This window comes from Megascapheus bottae, chromosome 18 (assembly GCF_031878675.1).
Source record: "Megascapheus bottae isolate mThoBot1 chromosome 18, mThoBot2.hap1, whole genome shotgun sequence".
Lineage (NCBI taxonomy): Eukaryota > Metazoa > Chordata > Mammalia > Rodentia > Geomyidae > Megascapheus > Megascapheus bottae.
The window spans coordinates 38,767,424-38,791,170 of NC_143526.1; the positions used below are offsets into that span (position 1 = coordinate 38,767,424).

At 51.6% G+C, this 23,747-nt stretch overlaps 1 protein-coding gene across 2 annotated transcripts; it reads left to right on the forward strand.

The window, feature by feature from the left end:
- Nucleotides 1-5,459: 5,459 nt before the first annotated feature.
- Nucleotides 5,460-17,533, forward strand: Cd40 (CD40 molecule). Of its 2 annotated transcripts, XM_090352452.1 has the most exons (9): nucleotides 5,460-5,537; nucleotides 8,555-8,633; nucleotides 8,938-9,063; nucleotides 9,362-9,508; nucleotides 9,869-9,962; nucleotides 12,811-12,872; nucleotides 14,450-14,536; nucleotides 14,635-14,663; nucleotides 15,161-17,533. In XM_090352452.1, the coding sequence occupies exons 1-9, from the start codon at nucleotides 5,469-5,471 to the stop codon at nucleotides 15,317-15,319; spliced, it is 852 nt and encodes a 283-aa protein (XP_090208578.1). In that variant the 5' UTR covers nucleotides 5,460-5,468; the 3' UTR covers nucleotides 15,320-17,533. The 2 variants fall into 2 exon arrangements, with proteins under 2 accessions (XP_090208578.1, XP_090208579.1); XM_090352453.1 differs by lacking the exon at nucleotides 14,450-14,536.
- The last annotated feature ends 6,214 nt before the right edge of the window (nucleotides 17,534-23,747 follow it).

The window sequence follows — 23,747 nt, forward strand, 5'->3', positions numbered from 1 at the left end:
GAACTGGATGCTGTCTTTGAGGTCTTCAGCTCAAGGCTACCGTCCTACCTCTGAGCCAAGCCCCACTTTTTTGTTTGTTTGTTTTTTGCCAGTCCTGGGCTTGAGCTCAGGGCCTGAGCACTGTCCTTGGACTTTCTCAAGGTTAGATCTCTACCACTTGAGCCTCAGCACCACTTCCAGCTTTTTTTCTATGTATGTGGTACCAAGGAATTGAACCTGGGTCTTTGTGCATGCTAGGCAAACACTGTACTACTAGGCCAAACTCCCAGCCCTCCCAAGCCCCACTTTCTATTTTCTAGAGGTTAACTGGAGATAAGAGTCTCAGGTCCTTTTGTGCCTGAGCTGGCTTTGAACCTTAATCTTCAGATCCCAGCCTCCTGAGTAGCTAGGATTACAAGAGTGAGTCACCCCGCCCAACTCTTTTTTTTTTTTTTGCCAGTCCTGGGCTTGAGCTCAGGGTCTGAGCCCTGTCCTTGGACTTTCTCAAGGCTAGATCTCTACCACTTGAGCCTCAGCACCACTTCCGGCTTTTTTCTATGTATGTGGTACCGAGGAATCGAACCCGGGTCTTCATGCATGCTAGGCAAACACTTTAACCGCTAGGCCAAACTCCCCCCCCCCTGCCCAACACTTTTATAGCTCCCCTCCCACCCCCCACAGAGCTGATGACTGAACTCAGGGCCTTGCACTTGCCAGGCAAGGGCTCTTCCACTGAGCTAAATCCCTAGCCCTTAATGGGAAATATTTTTGCTGACAATTAGGCCTGGGAATTCCAGCTAGAGATCCTGGTCATTTGGGAGAAAGGGCAGCAGCCCAGGACAGTGGGGAAGCATGCAGGCAGGTCCTGTTGGGCCCCTTCTCTATCACTTTTTCTTTCTTTCTTTTTTTTTTTTTTTTTTTTTTTGTGGGTCACAGGGCTTGAACTCTTGGCTTGGGTCCTGTCCCTGAGCTCTTCAGCTCAAGGCTACTGTCCTATCCTAGAGCCACAGCCTCACTTCCCATTTTCTAGTGATTAATTGTAGATAAGAGTTTCTGGGCTTTGCAGTGCCCAAGCTGGCTTTGAACCACGATCCTCACATCTCAGCCTCCAGAGTAGCTAGGATTACAGGTGTGAGCCACTGTGCCCAGCTCTTTATAATTCTGCATTCTCTCAGCAAACATGTAGGTAGTTCTGGCATGTGCCAGGACTCTGGGCAGGCATCAAGACAATACTATTCCTTCTTTCCATAAATTAAATGAGATACAAGGAGTGGCCAGTCCAAAAGATATAGAGCGAGCATTGCCTGTTACTTAGGAATTGGCACTATGGCCTGTAGCTAAAGCCAAGAGGCCCTGGTACCTTGTAGTCTATCTCACCAGATCCTGTCTCTCCAGGGCTTTCTAAAGGAGGCAGAATTGGCCCAACATCAGCTAGCTAAATCCTGATTTCATTCTTTGGATACGGAGGTCTTTGATTTATTGAGAAGTATGTATAGTGGGGGGCAATCCCCTTCCCCAATTAAAGGGGGATTTCCTGAGGGAAATCTGAGACTGAGTGACTGCAGGGAGAGGATCTGGAATGCAGGTCCCCACAGGGTCTACTGGATAATGTACTGTGCCTGTCTGAGCAGGAGAGAAGAGGGGAGGGAAGATGGGGATGTTCTGGAGCAGCGAGGACGCTTGTGCAGAGGACACTCCAGTCATCAGTCAGGCTGGAACGCCCTTCTGATGTTCCACCCCTGAGGCTGACCCCCAGTGACAGGGCCCAGGGGATGGGCTGGCAAGGCAGGAGGACTCAGGCCTGCATTGATGGCCTGGGGTGTGGGACAGTCCCATGAAAATCACTCATGCAGCCCCATGAGAAACCACAAGTGAACACTTACCGCTCCACACAAGAAAGGTCACAGAGAGAGAGACAGACAGACAGAGACAGACAGACAGAGACAGAGATACAGAAACAGAGATAGGTTGTGGGGAGAGAGAAACGGAGAGAGACAGAGAGGGACAGAGACAGGAGACAGAGAAACAGAGAGATAGATGGTGGGGGGGGAGAGAGAGAGAGAGAGAGAGAGAGAGAGAGAGAGAGAGAGAGAGAGAGAGAGAGAGAGAGAGAGAGAGAGAGGGAATTAGCATTCTTGTGGAGGACTTTGGACACAGGCAGGGTTATTTGCCTTTTCTTTCTCCCCACCCCCCCATATTCACAAAAGAGGATGTGTGTGTTACCATGAGTTTTCCTCCAGGCCCTTCTCCCTCTCCCCTGCATTTTACTCTTAGAAGACAAGACTGCAGGTCAAGTCAATCCTTAGATGAATGGGGAAGAAGGGAAAATGAGATTTAAATTGAGTTTGAGAATAAAGTTTGGAAGGATGGAGGTTTAACAACAGAAAGTGATCCAAAAGTAATGCAATCTGCCAACATGTCATTAAGGGCTGGAAACGGGAAATGCAGCACAGCAAGACTAAAGGCAGGGATTACGAGAAAAAGCCTCATTATTATGCCCCACGGAGTTGAGTCGCTTCAATACACTGGTTCCACAAATAAACAGAATAATTGAAGTACGGTGTGGTGGAATTGGAGTCTCACTCTGATGGGCAGTCATGGGGGTTTGGAGAGAGCCTAGGCATGCCCACCCCATTGCCTGCTGAAAGCAGTCCCCAGGGCAGGGGTATCTGAGCAGCCTTGAAGGATGAGGTGTAAGGAGACAGGCTCATGGGTCAGAGGTGATGGCATGGTATGTTTCTAGGGATTAGGGCTGGAGCATCGAATGGCTGGGTAGAGATGCAGACCAGGAAGCCATGTGCAATTAAGACTGAGGAGTCTGCAAGCCACTTCAAACTAGAGGGAGGGGAGGGAACACATGGGGTTTGCATATTAGCTAGGATCCTTGGTTACCAGACTCTGGATATTTGACCTCAAAATCCTGGATCCTCTGCTCTACTCATATTGCTTAATCCTTCAGGGGAATCCCTGATGGAGATGTTTGATGGGATTCTTGACTATTTCCATTTCCCCCTAACTCATCTGCCTTCCTCCCTCACATTTAGCCCAACAGGATTTTGTGTTTTCCTGGGCCTTGCCCCTAGCGTGTCTCCTGGGGAACTGCAAGTACAGAAATATCTTTCCTTTATCTTCTCTGGTCTGCGCCCCATGGGGCAACCCGAAGGCTACTATTTATTCTTTCACACATTAATTTAAGATGCCTTAATTGCTGCTATGATATGTTTTATATAATATAATTAATGTTTTAATTCTGTGTACTTGCTTCCCCAGGCATTTTGGTGAAGGGCCCAATTTTGGAATCAAGCAAATAAGGAATAAGTAATAGCTGAAGTGATTATAATAATTCTCCCAAAGGGATGAAAAGTGTGCTGTTTTATTTCTTTTTTTTTTCTCTCTTCATCTTGGGCCTAGCTGGATGGCTTTCACAAGGGTTTCTGGGTGCTGATTTAAGTTTTTCTGGCCCTTTAATATCCTTTCTATCCAGGGGCCACTGAAGTCTGGATTAAACCACGAGCTTTGTGTCTCCTGCCTCCAATTCCTTTGTGTGATGGAAGCTATTAATAAATCCACCCAATTCCTCACTGAATGAGTGAGGCTGCTGAGGCTGCAGGAGAGATGCTGTCTCGAATTAAGATGAAAGATGATGTCCTGAATTAGGACAGATGATAGGGCTGGACTCCACAAGAGCTACCAACATAGCCTTTCCAGCAAAGGTTCCAAGGAGAAGGGTTCTTTCCTTGGGACCTTTCCCTTCTCCCATGTCCTGGTTTGTGCAGACTGGCCTCTTGACTTGGCCTAGAAGTTCAGGATCAGCATCCCATGTGTTGTTTAGTTTGGACTCCTTGGGTTTCTGGAGAGGATGGGATAGGACTAACTGCTCATGCTCAGTCCATCAGTGGCAGAGCCAGGACCCGAGACCCATGTGATCTGTGCTGCACTGGTTCATGAATGGTTTGGGCTGGGTGCTTATGCCTGTAATCCCAGCTACTCAGGAGGCTGAAATCTGAGAATTGCAGTTTGAAACCCCTGGGCAGCAAAGTCTGTGAGACTATTCTTTTTTCTTTTTAACATATATTTTTTATTGTTGCGGTTACAGTACATCTCACACACTGATACCCCTTTTCATGTTTTTGTCCCCATCTCCCTCCCCCCATCCCTCCTTCCTACCTCTTCTCTTGTCTTCGTTTTTTTTTTTGGGGGGGGGGTGTCATGAGGCTTGGACTCTGGGCCTGGGCTCTGTCCCTGAGCACTTCACCTCAAGGCTACCACCCTAACCCTTGAGCCTCTGCACCACTTCCAGTTTTATAGTGGTTAATGGAGATAAGAGTCTCAGGGACTTTGCTGCACCGGCTGACTTTGAACCATGATCCTCAGATCTCAGCCTCCTGAGTAGCTAGGATTACAGGCTGTGAGTCACCTCGCCTGGCTCATCTTTCTTTTTTTTTGGCCAGTCCTGGGGCTTGGACTCGGGGCCTGAGCACTATCCTTGGGCTTTCTCAAGGCTAGAGCTCTCCCACTTGAGCCATAGCATACATCACTTCTGGCTTGTTCTATGTATGTGGTACCAAGGAATCGAACCCGGGTCTTCGTGCATGCTAGGCAAGCACTCTACCACTAGGCCAAACTCCCGGTCCCAGGACTCCTCACCAGAATGAAGTGCAGCTGTGGCTCAGGGGGTAGAACACCAGCCTTGCGTGACAACGCTCAGGGACAGAGCCCTGGGTTAAAGCCAGGGTTAAGTTCCCCGTACAGGCATGCAAATAACAGAATGGTTTGGGGGTCCTAGGGGGCAGGGGCCTGGGGAAACGGAGGCCCGCGCAGGGGCTCGAGTCTTCTAACACTTCCCAAGGCTCTCAAGGTGCCGGGAGAGGCTGGTCAGGCACGGGCTGGGAAGAGGCACGGAAGAAGCTGGACGGGAGGCCTGGAGCTACGTCCTCGGTCCTGGCCAGGGGACTTCCTTTGCAAGAGAACAAAACTAAGTTGGGCAGAGGTTTCCTTGAAACGCCTCCCCACGCTCCAGCTGCGGCCTTCCCGTCTTCTGGGGGTACGGCGGGGACTTCCTCGGGCCCTCGAATCCCAGCCAGGACGCTTTCGGTTCTGCAGGGATTCCCGCAGCTGGGGGAGCCGCTGGGGGGGGGTCCCCGGGTGGCTCCCGGTTACCCACAGGACCCCTCTCTCCTCCACCCGCCCCCTGGGAAAGGTCGGCCGTCTCTGCGCCTCCCGGCCGGCCTGCACTTGACCTTCGCCGGGCCGAGGCCGGTAGCGGGCGGGGCGGAGCGCGTCCCTGAGTTCCCCGGCTGGGGGAATCAGATTCCCAGGAACGTCCCAGGGAAACCCCGGCGCGGTGAGTCCCTGGGGGCCGGCCGGGATTGGCCCCCGCGAGCCACGCCCCTTCCCTGGGCGGGGCCGCGGGCTGGGCTCCCAGGCTACTAGAGGCCCCGCCCCGGCCGCCGCTCCCTCCCGCCGCCCCGCCGCCCCGCCGCCCCGCGATGCCGCCGTGGCCGCCGCCGCCGCCGCCGCCCCTGCTGGCCGTCCTCTGGGGCTGCCTGCTGACTGTGGTGAGTCCCAGGGAGCGGCTGAGGTCGGGAGTGGGACGGAAGGAGGAGCGAGGCTCGGGGCCGAGGACGTCGTGGTTTTGGAGGGGGTCTGGAGGTGTCCGGGAGCGGAGCCGGGTCCCCGGGACGCCGCCTCCTCGGTGTCCGCGGGGCCTTCGCCCGGGCGCCGTCCGCAGCCCGTTCTGGGGCGGCCTCCGCGGCCGTGCGGGGGGCCCGGCGTGGAAGCGGTCTCCGAGCGCAGGAGGGAGGCTGACCAAGGGAAGGGGCGGGTCGGCCTGTTTCCTGCGCCTTTCCAGCGCGCTCCCCGTGGGGCGCGGAGCCGGGCTCCCCTGGCTCTCTTTGCTGGCCAGCTGGGGCGGCCTGGAGCAGGCACTGAGGACGAGGAATGGGTGCGGACACCGCAGGTGGTTTGCACACCTGCCCTCCTCTCCTCTCAGGTGAGGCCCCTGACTCTTGAATTTAGGATGATTCAGGAATCCTTGGGACCCAAGGAAGTTGGTTAGGAGACACGCAGGGGTCTTTCCACACACCAGAGTGGCTGGGCTCCAACCAAGCATGTCTCCGGGTGTTGTAGAAGCCCACAGTTGACTCACTTTTGGCTTAAATGTATTTTTGTAGTTCCTCATTCTGAGAACTGGGAATCCCCCATATACCTGGCCTCCTTATCCCAGGCCCTACCACCCATTCCTCCCCCCACCCCCTCCAGCCTCATCTTGCTTTTAGGGACTGTGGATTCTGGCCTGGGGCCTGGACAGAAATGACCCTGGGTGTGTCAGTTTGGTAGCAAGCCAAAAGTAAGGTCCCAAACTTTCATTTTCACTCCAGGCAGTGGCTCTCAGGGAGAAGGGAGGCAGGAAGAAAGTGGAGCTGGGGAGAAACAGCAAGGGGCTTGTGGGAGGAGGTGTGGTGAAGGGTAGTCCGGACTCCTTAAGTGGGGAGTCTCACCTCACTCCCTCCAATTTAGGCTGCAGGAGAGCCCAGCTTGCTGCGTTAGCAGTAACAGGTGTTATTTATTGAGGTCTCCCTGTACATCTGACTGAGCAAAACACTACATATATTTTCTGATTTATCTGATTTCTCCCAACTCCTGCATACAGATGAGCAATCTGAGCAACCTGAGAAAAGGGAGTTGCTTTGTCCAAGATATTCTAGCTAGGTAGTGGTCAGCCTGACTGAACCTGAGTCTGTCTGGTTCCTGACTCTTCCTGTCCCACAGCAAAAGCCCTGCTCCTGAGACCTTTTGTAACAGTGGGGCAACTATAAGGAGTGGAAAATGACAAGCTGCTGGGGAACTTGCTGTTTTTTTTCTCATGTGATCGAAGCTAGCACCAAACACTTGATTGCTCTGAGGGTGTGTTGAGATTGAGGGTGTGTTGGCAAGTTCTGGTTCGTAGGATGGTACCTTGGGATGTCCCCTCCAAGGCACTTTCCCTATTTGGGGTGAGATGCCTTTCATGGAGTAATGTGCTCAGAAACCTAACTTGAGTGAGAGCTACCAATTAGCTGGATTCTTAGTGGTCAGCTAGTTAACCAGGATGCTGGGCATCCCAGCAGATATTAGTGTAGGTGTAAGTCAAACTGCCAGTGAATGAGCACACACTATGGCTAGGCTCTGTGCCAGGCCTCCCTGCAGAGCAGATAGAAAGTGAGGATAAGAGACATAAAAGCAATTAGTATGTATTACAAAGTTTGGAACCTAATGCCTGATTCTCTGCTCTTTTCCTTGACTGTTCTCAGAGTGTAGGATGATCTTAGACAGACATGGATATAGAACTAAAACACAAAACTCATTGTGTAGTTCTTTCTAAAAATCCTTCTTTGTGTGCATGCACATGTGTACTGGTACTGGGGCTTGAACTGAGGTGAAGTGTTGTCTCTTGGCTGTTCTCCAGGTTGATGTTGGTGCATTTATTTATTTATTTATTTATTTGTGGGTCTTGGTGCTTGAACTCAGCTTGGGCACTGTCCCTGAGCTCTTCAGCTCAAGACTACCACCCTACCCTTGAGCCAAGCCCCACCTCCTGTTTCCTAGCTATTAATTGGAGATAAGAGTCTCAGGTTCTTTTGTGCCTGGGCTGGCTGTGAACCTTGATCCTCAGATTTTAGCCTCCTGAGTAGCTAGGATTGATTACAGGCGTGAGCCACTATGCCTGCTCTCAAGGTTGATCCTTTCTACACACCCCCACCTCTTGCTTTTGCTGGTTAATTGAAGACAAGAGTCTCAACGGATTTTCCTTCCAAGCAGGCTTCAAACCTCGATTCTCAGATCTAGCCTCCTTAGTAGCTAGTATTAAGGCATGGGCCACTGGTGCCTAGTTCCTTCTTATTTTTTAAAGTAGGAAGTCTGGAACTAGAATAGAGTTAATGCCTCTCAAAGGCTTGTGAATCCTTTTTAAAACAAAAATAAAGAGTGGGCTGAGGTGGAGGGAGGGCCAGCTTTCAACCAGCCAAACAACCAACTGGGGTTTAATGTCAGTGTTTTGTTTCTGCTGGATTTATTGTTAGAGTTTCCTTTTATTTATGGGAATTGATGCTAGCAGAGATATAAGGTTTTCATTATGAAGAAATGTAATTAAATTAGCAAGAATCAACTAATAGCATGGTTACTACCCAGCTGTCATTGAAATGATGTCTAAACTAAGTTGATGGAGAAAAGAGGGGATGTTAAAATCTTTGCCTTCTGTTCCTGGGGAACTCTTGGCCCTCTCGGGTAAAACAAAAGAGCTGTGGGTTCATCTTTGTTGCTTTACAATCTTACTTAGCATTTTAAGGGAGGGGCTGAGTGAACGGATGATGTGGAGATGTAGACAAGCTTGGAGAGGGAAGGAAGTGAAGAAGACTCCACCAGAGATACTAAAGATTCCAGTTTAGATAACAGCAAACAAACCCAGTGCTCTGCGAGGCTCCATTTTTAGCTTTGGACATTTTACATTGGTGGTGGCACTTCTCCTGATTGACCTGCCAAGGAGGCAACGGCAGAGACTTCAAAATCCTTACCACCTGCACAATTGTGTTTCCAGGTCTATGCAGAACCAACCACTGAATGCAGAGAGAATCAGTACCCACTGAGGAGTCAGTGTTGTGACTTATGCCCGCCAGGTGAGATGCCAACTCTCTAGTCCCACAATGGGATCCCTCTTGGTTTGCTGGCAGATGAAGACACACTGTGAACTCAGGTCTGAGATAACCTATTTTCTTCCCCCACTTCTGCCCAGCTGGCATAATGTTCGAGGCTCCCTCCCTGCCAGGTAAACCTCTGCCTTCTCTCCTCTGGAATATTATCTCTTCTATCTTCCCTAACCAAACCACAAAGAGTCCGAGTCATTCATCTGAGTCCCCTCTTCTCCATGGAAGATCTGATTCACTGTTGGCCGGAGATGCTATCATTCCTGATGTTTTCCAGGAAAGAAGTTGGCCAGTGACTGCACTGAATTCACCCAGACACAATGCCTACAATGCGGCAAAGGTGAATTCTCAGATGCCTGGAGCAGAGAGACCCACTGTCACCAGCACAGATACTGCGACCCCCGTACGTGGGCTGTGGGCTGGGCTCCTGGGGAGGGCAACTAGGGGAGGATTTCAGCTAATACTCCTGACTGCATAGCCATTCAGATCATAGTAGCCAGTCTGTTCTGATTGGTCAATGGGAGTTTGGCTTGATTGACTTCCTTTTTTTTCACACTAGAGTTTGAACGCAGGACCTAGTACTTGCTCGGCAGGACTTTTCTTTACTTGGTATCTGTACTTGAAAGGGATCTAAGGCATTGGTGAAGAGCTAAACGAGCCTAGCCCAGCAAGGGGGTTTCCATCCTTTCCTTTCTACTCAGATTTAGGGCTCGAGATCCTGAAAACCGGCACAGCAGAGACAGACACAGTCTGTACATGTGCGGAGGGCTGGCACTGTATAGGCCGTCCTTGTGAGAGCTGTGCCCTGAACAACCTGTGTGGCCCTGGCTTCGGAGTCAAGCAGATGGGTAAGTGGCCCATCTAGGAATCAGCTGTAGTGGTGGAGGATGAGAGCCAGGGGATCTTACCTGAAGGTGATCTGGGTAGTTGGCACAGTTGGCATATGGCCCCAGAGGTGGGGGAGGGGTTGGAGGCTCCTTCCTGGGTTGGCATCCTAGCTAGTGTGAGCAGAAAATGGGATCTTCTGCCTTCTGCCTCCAGCCAGGGGTTTGTGCCTGCCGAGGGGAGGGGAGAATTCCTGTGGAGCTATAACCCTGAGGGGGTCTGGAGCTCCAGGCAGGAGCTCTTCCTGCCCTACCTGTCCACTGGTTCTCTTGAGAGCTTCCTGTGGTCCACATGGTTGATGTCCTCTCCCACCCTGTTCCCAGCTACAGAGACTGAGGACACTGTCTGTGAACCCTGTCCCTTTGGCTTCTTCTCCAATGACTCATCTGCTTCTGAAGCGTGTCGCCCCTGGACAAGGTACGGGTACTGGCTCCTGAGACTGGCGTGGGTCCTGCCTTAACCTCTCCAGCCTCCTGCCCTGTTCCTCCGTGGCTGCACACACTCACCCACTTGTGAACTGTCTGCAGGGTGACCTTGTGTGCGACCCTTTGTCTACTCTTGGTGTAGTTGACATTGCTGATCTCCCATTCTTCTTGCAGCTTCTGTTCTCAGGTAGCATGACTACTCTCCTGCTCCTGCTTCCCTTCCCCAGTCTTCCACTTCCTTCTGTGCTTTCCTCTCTGATCACTTTGCTCACTCTCCCTGGACCAGGTCACCCACCTCTCTGGTCACATTTCCCTGGCATGGTCCCTATCTACCTCCTCCATCTCGGGCACCCTACCATCCAGCCACACATTGAGGCGGTTTTGTTTTATCTTTTAGATAGCGTCTCGTGCTTCCCATGAACCCATCCAGCTTTATATTATGATTCTCCTATTGCCAATTCTCTCATAGTTAAGATTACAGTCACTACCACATGACTTGGGGTTTTTGGGGGGGAAGGGGATAGGTTGTGGAGCTTGGACTTTGGACTCTGGGCCTGGGCGTTGTCCCTGAGCTCTTCAGCTCAAGGTTACCTCCCTGCCCACTGACCCTCAGCGCCACCACTTCCTATTTTTTTTCTAGTGGTTAATTGGACTTTAATGCCTGGACTGGCTTTGAACTGTGATCCTCAGATCTCAGCCTCTTGAGTAATTAGGATTACAGGCCTGAGCCACAGCAGCCGGGCCTGTGTGTGTGTGTGCGTGTGTGCGTGTGTGCGTGTGTATGCCTGTGCCTGCCCTGGGGTTTGAACTCAGAGTCTGGGTGCTGTCCCTGAGCTGTTGTACGCAAGGCTAGTGCTCCTACCACTGAGCCACAGCTCCACTTCTGGCTTTTTTGGGTGCTTATTTGGAGATAAGAGTCTCATGAACTTTCTTGCTCGGGCTGGCTTAAATCATGATCCTCAGATCTCAGCTTCCTGAGGAGCTAGGATTTCAGGTGTGAGTCACCAACACCTGGCTGTGACTCTTACTAACTCTGAGACAGGCCATGTTAACTTGAACCTGGATCCTCCCATCTCTACCTTTTGAGTAGCTAGAATTGTACCTGGTCTGAGATAGAGCCTTTTCTTTTCTTCCTCTGATCCATCCCCTCTATCTGCACCAGTGCCATGTATGGCAAGTACATGGTGAGTCTTTACTGGGGAGAGTCACTTGGTAACTGGAGGCTCCTGTACCCAAGTCAGATCCATGTGCACTGACCTTCAGGCTCTGGCAGCAACCATTGCCCTCTGAGCCCGGACATCCTTATCTGGAAGGTGAGAATGGATTTCTCACACAGCTTGACAATGAAGACATATCAAAGTGTGTGAGCTGGGTGCTGCAGCCCACACCTGTAATCCTAGTTACTCAGGAGGCTGGGATCTGAAGGTCATGGTTTGAAGCCAGCCCAGGCAGAAAAGTCCATGAGACTCTTACCTTCAATTAATCACCTAAAGAGCTATGGCTTCAGTAGTAGTGTGCCAGCTTTGAGCAAAAAAAAAAAAAAAAAAAGCCAAGCAAGGGACCAGGAGTGCTTTCCTAGTATGCACGAAGACCCAGGGTTCAATTCTCCATTACCACATACATAGAAAAGGCCAGAAATGCTGCTGTGGCACACAAGTGGAAGGGCTCTAGCCTTGAGAAAGCCCAAGGACAGTGCCCAGGCGCTGAGTTCAAGCTCTAGGACTGCTAAAAACAAAACCAAACCAAAAAAAAGCTAAGCAAGCATGTAAAGCCCTTAGTTCAAGCACCACTATTGTATGCACAGCATGTTTTATAAACTTTTATAGGCCCTTACGTAAGGCTGAAGTTTGTACTTCAAAGCTTCAAATTCCTTTGCTAGAATTGTCTCTGTCCCCTCATCCTTCCAAGTCCCCTCATTTCATGTGGCAGCTCCTAGCTGGGCATTCTTCAATTTCTCCTTCCTTGAGCTTGCTGGCCACTGACTCCCTAGATAGGTCATCTGGCTGGAGATGGGCCCTGGTTTCCCGTAGATTCTTAATACCACGTGCATGCCCTCCCTCTCCACATGCTGTCCTGCTTAGCTGTAGTGCACTGCTGTCCCACTTGACATTCTGTGGGACTCTGTGCTCAGCTTCCCAAACAAATCTTCCCCGAAGATCCCTAAATCAACTCTTGCTCCCTGAGGAATATTTCCAGCTGTGGCCATTTCAGTTCTCCACTGGGGAGGAGGCCAGGAATGCATCCCACCAAGCTCTGAAGAGCCTCCCCTTGCCCTAGACACAGAATTGCCCACTGCTGCCATAGCTCATGGCCTCCCCCTTCCAGCCTTTGTCAGGTGAATTTCAGCCTGCATTCCGAAGCTAGCATTCATTATCCACTCTCCTATTTACTGTTCTTTAAGATGCGTACTAACCTTTCTTTTGTACTTATGAGTTCCTGGCATTCCCTTAATAACCAGCATGGGATGCTGCCTAAAATGCACATTTGCTCTGTGGACCTGGACTTGCTGATAATTTGCTGCCTCTCTCTCTCAGGGCTACTGCCCTACCCTTGAGCCAAACTCCACTTCCTGCTTTCTAGTGATTAATTGGAGATGAGTCTCAGGTCCTTTTGTGTCTGAGGTTGGCTTTAACCCTTGATCCTCAGATCTCAGCTTCCTGAGTAGCTAGGATTACGGGTGTGAGCCACTGAGCCCAGCTTAGCTGCCTCTCTCTTATGGTTAGAAGCTGTACTATTTCTGTGTGTGTGTGCGTGTGTGCGTGTGTGTGTGTGTGTGTGTGTGTGTGTATACGTGTGTGTATACGTGTGCAAACATATGTAACACGTATGTTTATGCCCAGCTGTGAAGCTGAAGACCTGGTGATGCTGCAGCATGGAACTAAGCAGTCCGATGTTGTCTGTGGTAAGTCTGGGAGAAGGGGAGACTGAGACACACAGATTGGGGGTTGTCAGCAAAGTGGAAAGAGGAAGCAGGTTGTGGCGGGGCATGCCAGCTCTGCTCTGTTACTTGAGAGTCTGGACAACTCACTCCTGTGTTGAGCTTCATTTCTTCATCGATGAAATGGGATGAGTGCAGTGTCTCCGGCAGGTTGGTGATGCAGATGTCTAGTGTGGATTCTTGCAGTCTGGAGGCCTTCCACGGCTGCCACCTGCTAACCAAGCTTCAGTAGATAGCAGTAGGCTGTGACATTGTCTCTAGCAGGCCCGTGGGTTGTGGGGCTTGAACTCTGGGTGTCGTGCCTTAGCTCTTCAGCTCTAGGCTATCGCCCTACCTCGTAAGCCACAGTACCACTTTTGGTTTTCTAGTGGTTAACTGGAGATAAGAGTGTCGCAGACTTTAGTGCTGGGGCTGGTGTTGAACTGCAATCCTCAGATCTCAGCATCCTGAGTAGCTAGGATTACAGGCGTGAGCCACCCAGCCTGGATTCAGTTTTCTTTTTTTGGCAGTCAGGGGCTTGAACTCTGGGCCTGGGTGCTTTCCCTGAGCTCTTCAGCTCAAGGCTAATGCTCTACCACTTGAGGCATAGCACTACTTCTGGTTTTCTGGTAGCAAATTGGAGATGAGTCTCACAGACTTTTGTGCCTGGGCTGGCTTTGAAATCACAATCCTCAGATCTTAGCCTCCAGAAGTAGCTAGTCAATTTTGAATGGAGAATGAGGAACGTTGGCTTGAGTACAGATCACGAACTATTCATTACAGGTGGCTGGACAAGTCATTTAGTGAGTGGGAAAGGTCATGGGTGAGACAGAATGTTCTTTTTGCTTCTTATTGGGATGGACATTCTTCTGTAGAGCTGGGGCTGGGGTGAGATGTGAGAGGCAGTTGGGGTACGATCTTTAAGATCGTGCTTTAAAAATGTGATAACTAAGATTTTGATGCAGTGTTTAAAAAAAAACCCAAAGAAGTAAAATAATCATAATAAACAACAGAATTTGAAATAGTTCCTACCTTGCATTTGCATGACTCTGCCTCATTCACTCCATCCTGATCCAGTAAAATTTTATTTAAAAAACGAGGAGGGGGCACCTGTGAACGATTGTTTATTGCTTGGATGGAAAAAAATGCTCTCTGCCCACCTCAATTGTTCCATAACAAATGGAACAGAGCAGACACAAAGGAAGCTCTCTCCTATGTCAGAGAGGGGAATGCTAGGAAGTGTGCAAGTCAACCACCACTGCTTCGTTCTAACTATGGATGCTGGCTTCTCCCGAAGTGAAAAGAAACTAATGTCCAGATTCTTAAAATATGAACTTTCCTATCCCCCCAGCTAAAAATATGGGTAGCTACCTCAAAGCTGTCTCGAAATGGTGTCAACCAATACTTACCTGCCCAAGGGCCAGATGACGTAGATGAGGGAGGGAGATGGCATAGATGAGCTCATTCCCTGGAGGGTGTTTGAGGTCGACAAGGGAGCACAGCGTTGCAGTGGAGGCCGGAGCAGTTAGGGGTGGGTTGTACTCAGGTCTCCATTTCTCCAGGTCCCCAGTCGCGGAGGAGAGTCCTGGTGGCAATTCCCGTCATGATAGTTATCCTGGGCGCCGTCTTTGTGGCCTCTATCTGTATCAGTGAGTCTTCCCGTGGGGAGAAGATGAGGAGGGAGGAGGGTGTACTTTAGAGGCCAGTTGGGCCTTCCTAATGCTTCGTCTCTTCCTTTACCCTCTAGGCAAGGCAGCCAGAAAGCCCAAGGCTAAGGTAGGTCAGCTCTGGTACCCTGGGTGGGATGTTGACAGCCTGGGAAGATACTTTTTGTCTGCAGAACAGGAGAATTGGTTCAGGGTCTGTCCCTGTGGCCAGTGGGATGGCAACAAAACAGGCTACTGCTCCCCCTCCCCCGTGGTCCAGCCTGGCAACCTTCACGCCACTCACACACATCCCCATGGAGCTAACCTTGTCACCACTGGCCAAGTCTAGCACTAGCGCTTCTTTATTCTTTCCCTGGCGTTTGCCATGGTGGTGGTGGTGGTGGCGGCGGTGTGTGTGTAGGGGGGAGGGGCAGGGGTTGGATCTTGGATTTGGGGTCCAGTGTGGGGGACCAGAGAGGCAGAGCCATTGGCTCCTATTCTAGAAGCTTCTTCTTACCTTCTCTGTGGCCAGCAGGGGGCAGGAAGCACCTAAGGAATTCACCCTGCCATGTAGGTGGTGGGATCCACTTCCCGGGTGTGGGCTAACCTCACTCCTGCGCTCCCCAGGCCCTCCCTCCTCAGGACGTATGGCAGGACCCCGTGGAGATGGAAGACTTCTCCGGCCACAACCCCGCAACCCCTGTGCAGGAGACCTTGCATGGATGCCAGCCCATTACCCAGGAGGAAGGCAAAGAAAGCCGCATCTCCGTGCAGGAGAGACAGTGAGGCTGTGTGTGCCATGGACAGGACATCCACGCAGGCACAGAGCACGTGCCTGGAGAGCTCAGGACTACTGAGCATGAGGGGCTGGCACTGCTGGGGCCACGCCCCTGCCTGAACCCCTAAGGTTTAAAAGGAGACTACAGCAACCCCTTTTAGAACTTTCAAACCTGTCCTGGAGCCGTCCCATCTCGTCCCTTGCTCTTGAAGGTGGAGGAGAAACTTGAAGGATGTGGGGAGGGGGCACAGAGTAATACCCACCAAACCTTCCAACCCAGCCCAGCCATTCAGTGCCCAGAGACAAGGTCCCAGTGTCACTGCAGCACTGGATGTGGCACCGGAAGTCAGGATATGGGTTAAACCCATTGTCAATAAGGCAGGTTGTAAGTACAGAAGCTTAAAGACACCATATATACACTATATTAGGGTATATGTAGTGTTACCACAAAGCGTATGCAATAAAACGTGTTATGTGTACACTGCTGCATAGGTATGGAAGGATAGCTGTGTGTATAGGTATGGATATTCTATATATTTATATATAATTTATGTAGGCAAAACAAGGGCTGTGGAAGGATGCACTGAAAACTCCCAACTTGAGGGTGGTAGTGTCTAGGCCAGGGAAGACATAGCTTTCCCATATGTATATATATTTTTCCAAAGGAGAGTAAATTGGCATAACGCTTGTGTAATTAAAAAATCATCAAACATGTATAAAGCAAACTGGGGGTGGACGTGCTGGGTGACATGAGCTGTTTAATTTGTTGTCAGCTTCTCAGAATGGGGGTAGTTTTTTTGTGTGCTCACATCTCCTATCAGCTTAAAAAAAAAAAAAAATGGCCTTCTCTCCATTTGACTCCCGTCCTCCGGAGCTGAGATCTGAGAATCACCATTCCAAGGCAGCCAGGGCAGGAAAGTCCTTGAGACTTTTATCCCTAATTGACTTCTCAAAACACCTGAAGTAGAGTTGTGGCTTGTCAGAGAAAAAGCTGAAGGACAGCACCTAGTCCCCGCGTTCGAGCCCCAGGACCTGGGCTGACCCTCGGGAGCCCATGTGTCTAGCTCCTTACAGGAAGATGCTGGGACTTCCAGTGCCTTCCAGCCTCCCCCTGCTCCTCCAGCCGCTGCTGCTTTGTCAGATGGTGCCCCTTCCCCACCCCCCAGCAATACCCGGGGATAAAAATAGACCGTCCTGTTCTCTCTTCCCACTGTGCCAACTGAGGGGGAGCCTAGTCAAGAGGAGCGGCAGATGGAGTGGGAGCAGAGGGGAGGGGAGGAGGGCCAGAGGACAAGGGCTGGAGGGGGAGCCATGGAAAGTGCCATCCACTGGCCAGACACAAAGGTGGGGAAGGGGGCGTTCGCGCAGTGCTCCCAGCCTTTCCCAGTGCCTTGATGCTTTAGATTGCTCCCCGGGCCATGCTAACTGGAGACAGGGGGTGAGGAGAACTTTCCCAGTGGGGAGGGTAAGAGCAGCTGGGAGCTGAGAGATGGGCACCCACTTGGCAGGCTTCCCAGAAGAGCTTTGAGGGCCGTGTGGAGACAGCAGGTGCAAGGTAGAAGAACGGGGAGGGCAACTTTGGGACACAGCCACCTTCTGCCACCTAGACCCCAGGCCAGGGGAGCTCAAGATCTGTGAGAGGCACCGGACCCTTGTCTGCCCAGGTCCCAGGCGCCTCATCCCCAACATCGTAGATCCTGTAATCACTGCCACTCTGCTTCCCAGTTTCCTTAGCTGGCAAATGGCTGCTAGTCTTGTGGATGTTGTCGGCCACTGCTGTGTTTCCTCCTCCGGGGGTGCATGGCCTTAAACAGGAGCAGAATCAGCTTAGGGGTTGGCTTGCTGGCCCCACCTCCAGTGCTTTAGCTCAGTAAGTGTGGGACAGGGATGAAGGATGGCATTGCTAGCGAGTTCCCTGAGTGTGACTGAAGCTGCTGGGATCACACTTGGAGCTTCCAGGTGTCAGCAGCATTATTACGTCTGTTGCTGGCTGGGCTTGGAGCTGCCCTGGTCTGAAAGACATGCTTGGTGAGGATGTAGGCCTGGTATGGTCCTGGGAACATGTTCTTAGCCAACCAGGGGTGCAGGATAAACACCCCAGGCTCTGTGTCTGCTGGAGGGACAAATTGGGGTGTGTGTATGTGTATGGGGGGCATTTCTGGGCCCACCTGTATGTTGTACCTTTTTATATTCGTTTTACTAGTAAATTCTCCTGGCTTCTACCTCCATGTGTCCTCGACTTTATTTGTTTATTTGTTTTTTTTTTTTTTTGCCAGTTCTGGGCTTGAGCTCAGGGCCTGAGCACTGTCCTTGGACTTTCTCAAGGCTAGAGCTCTACCATTTGAGCCTCTGTACCACTTCCAGCTTTTTTATATATATGTGGTACTGAGGAATCGAACCCGGGTCTTCATGCATGCTAGGCAAGCACTTTACGACTAGGCCAAACTCCTGGCCTCTCGACTTTCTTTTTGTAACGATCTGGTAACGATATGCCCTCAGTACCCAAGGGCAGGGAGAAGCCCTTGGAAGCCCACCCCCTGCCCTGCCACCATGGGCCTTCTGCTCTGATTTATCTCCATTGCTACTTCCTGGGTTCAACTTCCCAGTCCACTGCCTATCTTCAGTTCATGTCCTTTCCTGTCTCTCCAGTCCCTCCTCTTCCTTTTGGGTTTTGCGGAGCCTGTGTCCAAGATGGCATCATTTTGTGTCTCTTAGTGTGTCTCACGGGGAAGAAGGGGATATTGGTAACTCAGAGCAAATTCTGATTCTAATGCAGCTGGGCCAGGAGCTTTCTATAGACTCGGGAAGGTTATTTTCTGGGTTGGACTTTGGTCCCAGATGGGCCACGAAGGGGCAGTGCCCTATGCATCCTATGGGCCTGAAAATAGAGGGAATCTGATTGTTTTGCCTGATGCTGATTGGGAAGTAGTGTGAGGCATAGAGCTGCCAGGAGGTGGCACCAAAGTTGCATCCAAAGACCCTGACTGGACCAATTTGGCAGTCGTGTGTGAGGTTGGCATTGCTGAGCTGCCTCCCTGGAGATAAGGCCTTCCCACCTTTTCAGTGGAGCCTCCCGCAGCCTTTCTGAACGACATTCCTTAGCACACCTGAACTGTATGTCCCGTCTGACAAGCTAAAAGCTTACTGTGTGCCAGACACAGCCCCAAGAACTTTCTGGGTGATGCTTTAGTTGCCACGACAACCCACAGGAGGTGTGGTTTCACGTCACAGATAAGGCTCTGAGGTTGAGTGACTTGGCACAGGTCTCAGGAAGCAGAGCTGGGCTGTGGACCCAGTGAGATTCACCCAGTAGCCTGATAGGCTATCAAGGCCATGTGACTAGGCCAGGTCGGAGGCACATGATAGTAATCCGAGCTACTCTGGAGGTGGAGGTCAAGTTGGAGGTGGACTCCAGGCAAAGTTAGTAAGATCCTATCTCAAAGCCCAAATCAAAAAGGCTGGGGGGATGGTTTCCATGGTCGAGCATTTGCAGTCTGTGGCTCCACCACCAGTACTCCAAAACCAAGACATTTGAAAGAAAGCGTAGCTTCTCACGATTGGAGGGAGGCAGCTAGCCTCGAGAGGAGGTGGAGATCAGGGACCCACACTGGCCCAGGGCGTGGAGAGGGAGGCCAGCAGGGTCCAGAGTCCTGACAGCAGAGGCTTCGGCTGGCTTTGGGGGTGAACATCTATCAGCTCTGTTCCGTGATTTCCCAGAAGAAGAAAGATGTGGCTGGGAATTCAGATTTTTTTTTTTCCTGTGAAATCTTCCAACACAAACACCATTAATCCCACAGTTAACAAAACAAAACAAAAATGAAAGCCTCTCCGTGAGCACCTGAGAGATGGTTGAGCTCAGAAGACTTGGAATTTCATTATGTGCAGCCCTTTCATTTTAGATCTGGGGAAATGGAAGCCCTCAGTGGGTCTGCAGCCAGCTCAGACACTGTCCTAGGCAGGTTATTTCTTTCCTCCACAACCATTCAGGAGGCAGCAGATTGCTCTGGGAACGCAGCCTGCACCCCATACAGGGTGACCAGCTGGGTGCACTTGCATCCCTAATTCCATAGCCACTGCCTGAAGCTGCAGCCCCATGTGCGCCCAGGCAACCCGCTCTCCTGCATCCTGCAGGTCCTGGCGGCAGCTCCTCGGATTCCTTGGGCAGCAGAAGTTATTAGAGACAATGCCCCTAGGACCTCTGTCCCCCAGGGTGACTCTCAGGAAATTACAAACCAGCTGCACGGGTGCGGCCATGCAGTTTTAATTTGTTTAAAGAAAAAAAAAAGAAGAAGAAAAGAAAAGCTAGAAAATCCCATGTTGTGGTTGGGGGTGGGGGATTTCAGAAGGGGCCCTCTGAGATTAGCAGACAACCCGTGCGTGCGTGCGTGCGTGTGTGTGTGTGTGTGTGTGTGTGTGTGTGTGTGTGTGTGTGTCCAGGTTAGGGTTCAACAAGGTTAGCTGTAGATTTGACGGATCTATCCTTTATTCTGGTGCCCTCTTTCTCTTTGGGTTGACTGGCACATCCCACTGGGCCTTGGTACCCAGCTATTTCCCAGCCTTCTCCAGGCCCCAACACTCCACCCTTCATTGGCAGCCTGGTCTTCATCCCCCTTCCTCCCTCCCTCCCTCCTTTTCTTCCTCTTCTCCCCCCCTGCTTCTAGCCTTGTGCCCACCTCCTTCCTCTCTCCAGCTCCTCCACCTCACTTGTGTTCTCTTTGGAACAAGTGTTATTGTTTTGGCTAATTACAAAAGTCAGACTCATGCATCAGACACTCCCCATCAAAAGCAATAAACAGGAACAGGAAAATAAGACCCTCCCCCAGGCCTCCCACAATCGTGCCAATCACAAGTTATGGTCCGTTCAGACTTGCTGTTGGTGCCAAAAAAATATTTTTTTTAACTTAGGATATTATTACATTCACTGTTTGGTAAGCAGCCTTCTTCGCTTAGCAGTGTACAGCAGACATCTCTGTCTCTCCTTGCCAATAAATATAGATCGACAACATGTTTCTTAATCGCTGCATAGATTCCTTTGTATGGCAGGATTTTGATTTATGTGAGGACTCCCATATTGCTGGACTTGCAGGCCGTTTCTCCGTTTTTTCTTTCAGAGCTTTTCTTGGATGCTGTCTCTGCTTTTCCTCCTGCGACCACATTTCTCTCCTTCCTGCCTGTACTGGGTTTGAACTTAAGGCTTTGTATTCACTCACTTTGCTTCCTCAGCTAATGCTCTACCACTTGAGCCATGCTTATTTTGGACATGGAGTCTCATGGATTGTTTTTCCCCCTGCCTGGGGTGGCTTTGAATGGTGACCCTCTGGGTCTCAGTCTCCTGAGTAGCTAAGATTACAGGCATGAGTCACTGGGCCTACCCTGTTTCCTCTCCTTGTCTTCCATCCTCTTCTACCTTCACCCCCCACCTTGTTTCTCTTTTTAAAGGCCCTTATGGAAAGGCAAGGCCCTCCGGGGCCCTCTCTGCTCCCCTTCAAGCCGGTACCCTGTAGAGGGGTGAGGGTTGGCTGTGTTTAACTTGCTCCCCTCTGTATCAGACGTGCTGTCTCATTAGCCAGCCTGTCCCCCCAAGTGAGGCAGGCAGGAACCACAGTAGCAGCAAGAGGCCTAATTGAATGTAACTAATTATTCACTCCCTTAAATGGGCCTGGGAGGGACAGAATTACTCACTCTGAGCTGGGGAGACCAAGAACTGGCCGGCTGGCAAACAAATCCTGGGGCCTGCTGGAGACAGCTCTCTTTGGAATACTAATTAGGGCTGAAGTGAAGGGATACAGTCAGGCAGGACAGCCTCTCCTGGCCTGGCCTCATCCTGAATGTTGGGGTTCCTGGGGTGTGTGTGTGTGTGTGTGTGTGTGTGTGTGTGTGTGTGTGTGTGTGTAAACCTAACTGGAGGATCTCTGGACGTGGTAATAAGGAGGGGGTGGGGGTAGGGAATAGCTTGCTGGGCCTGCAGCTGGAGCTGGAGGCCAGCCTGGGTTGATGTTCTCTGGGGACAGAGGTGGGAGGGACAGGGGGAGGAGCCAACCAAGGAGCAGGGGAGCTGGCTCAGCTTAGGAGGAAGCCTCTCTTGTTCTAAGCCCCTAAGGCTGGGGCTGGGTCCTGCACTAAAGACCACATGGACACCCCACCACTTAGCTTAAGCCTGAAAGTGAGGCGCAGAGGAGTCAGGGAGGCAGTACCTCCAGGGCTGCCTCCTGTCTAGACAGAGCTATGATCCAGACCCACGCCAGGACCTTACCCCAAGCCCTGGAACTACCATTTCCCTGGGAGCAGGGTGTGAGGATGGGGCTATAGGCGTTGGCGTGTTCTCATGGGCTCCCTTGTGCTTCTGATATCCCTCAGGACCAGGAATCACCAGCTCAAGACTTTGGTGCCCTATACTGGTTTGTGTTGTCTGTTCCAGTGACATTCAAGACACCCCTTGTGATGGAAGCTCTGATCCTACCTAAGGCCTTCCCCTCAGGAACAGCCTGAGGGAAGGGACCGGGTAAGGGAAGCGAGGATGTCCAAACAGACTGTGTGGGGGCAGAGCAGGGGCCTCTGAGCTGGTTCACCATTCTGTGAACCAGGTCAGAAGTGAGAGGTCAGTGAGAGATTGTGGGGATACAAAAAGAGGGGTGAACCAGGTGTGTGTGCGTGCGTGCGTGCTCACACGAGTATAGTGGAAGGATAATGGAGGGTGCAGGGGTAGGTATGGCAGGTGTAGTTACAGTCTGATTCGAGATGCCATGTCCATGCCAGGAACATCCATGTCTGTTGAGCCTTCGTGGAGAGTATGGTTAACCTGCCAGCTGAGCAAAGTTGGCTCAGAGAAGCCGAATGAGTGGTCCAAAGCCACACTGCAGAGCTCAAATCCAATTTCTGGCTTGCTTCCATTCCAAACCCTATGCTCCTTTTTGCTATATTGTTTTTCTTCCCCTGTTGTATTTGTGATCTCTTCCCTAGCAGGGGTTTCAGGCTACTAGTTGGCTTGTGTGTGCATATGCATATGTGTGTTCTCCTTATTGGAGGAGTTCGCTGTCCGTAAATCCCCTGCTGACCAATCAGAGCAGGGAGGAGGGCCTTTCCTCCTGCCCCTGTCCCCTCAGCCCTCTCCAGTGACCACTCAGTGGATGGCTGGTTAGCCTTGAGGCTGGGGGCTGAGATGGGGTGAGGTGGGGAGAAATGGTGGGTCATCCTTGCCAGTCAACTGGCCAAGTGATAAAGTAGTGTTGTTTGTAACCAAGGTGATGGGAGCCCCCACCTCTGGAGCAGACCCTCCCTTTTCTAAGCTTTCAATCTACCCCCTTCCCCAGTAGAAGTAGTGGGGAGAGACAGACAGGGGTCCAGTCACCTCCCTGCTCCGCTGCTGACCCCTCCAGTGTAGAAACATGGGAGTATCATGGGAAGCAGCAGGTGCCTGAGCCCTTGCTGACCCCACAGCCTTCTCACTGGCCTATGCATCTTCCTGGAGCCAGGGTTGAAGTGAAATCATAGTGGGATAAGTTTGTATGGATGACTGAGGGTGAGAAAGCCGCTGCCAGCCCTTCCCCAACCCACACTGAGGCCAAAGGTGCGGCTGGACTGCTTTCTCTCTCCCAGGGCTGGGGTGATGGGAGGCTCTCAGAGCCCCTGGTTCAAACAGGACCACTTATCTCCACAACTGGAGGAAGGACTCCAGGCTCCCAGGTTAGAGAGTACCAGGCCAGGGGAGGGCATGGGTGAGGCTGATCCAGGGAAACAAGTATGTGATGGGGTGGGGGAGGATTCAGGACCAAGAGTGAGGCTTTTGTCTTTAATTACTGGCTTCTAATCAAGGCCAGCAACCAATCAATGTGCCTCAGAGGCCAGGGTCCTCGAAGAATCCCTGCTGTGCAAAGTATTAACTCACTAATCTCCAGGACTGGACCAGGATGGGGCTGCTCAGAGGGCCTGGAGGTGGCACCCTGCTTACCCTCAGGTCAGGAGGCAGTTGGGCATTTTAAGGGCCTCTGAGGGCCAGGGCTGGCACATGGATGCCAGTCTTGTGGATGGTAAAGGCTGGGCAACAGTCTTTCTGACTCCTCTCCAAGCTCAGGGACTCTGACAACCTCCGAGGGTGACTCCTGTAGAGATGTGGGAACTGAAGGATCCGGAGTCCAGACCATGCCTGCTTCTCCTCCAGGGGCCCCTCCACCCACCCTGGGCACTGCATTGGGAGTGGACATAGCCAGCTTGATGGGATGGGATCTTAAGGCTTTCCCTGCAAGGCCAGCTTTAGCCATAGGGGAGGTGAGGCGGCCAGGGCAGTGGGAGCTTGGAGGGAGGACTGACTCCTCCTCTCCTCCCTTCCTAGGAAGGGCATGGTAGCTTCAGGGACTGAAGAGACCTGACAGTCAGGCCATCAGCACCCACTGCTGCTGTGGGCCTGGGAAGGGGCAGTGAGCAAGTGGGGTGGGGTGG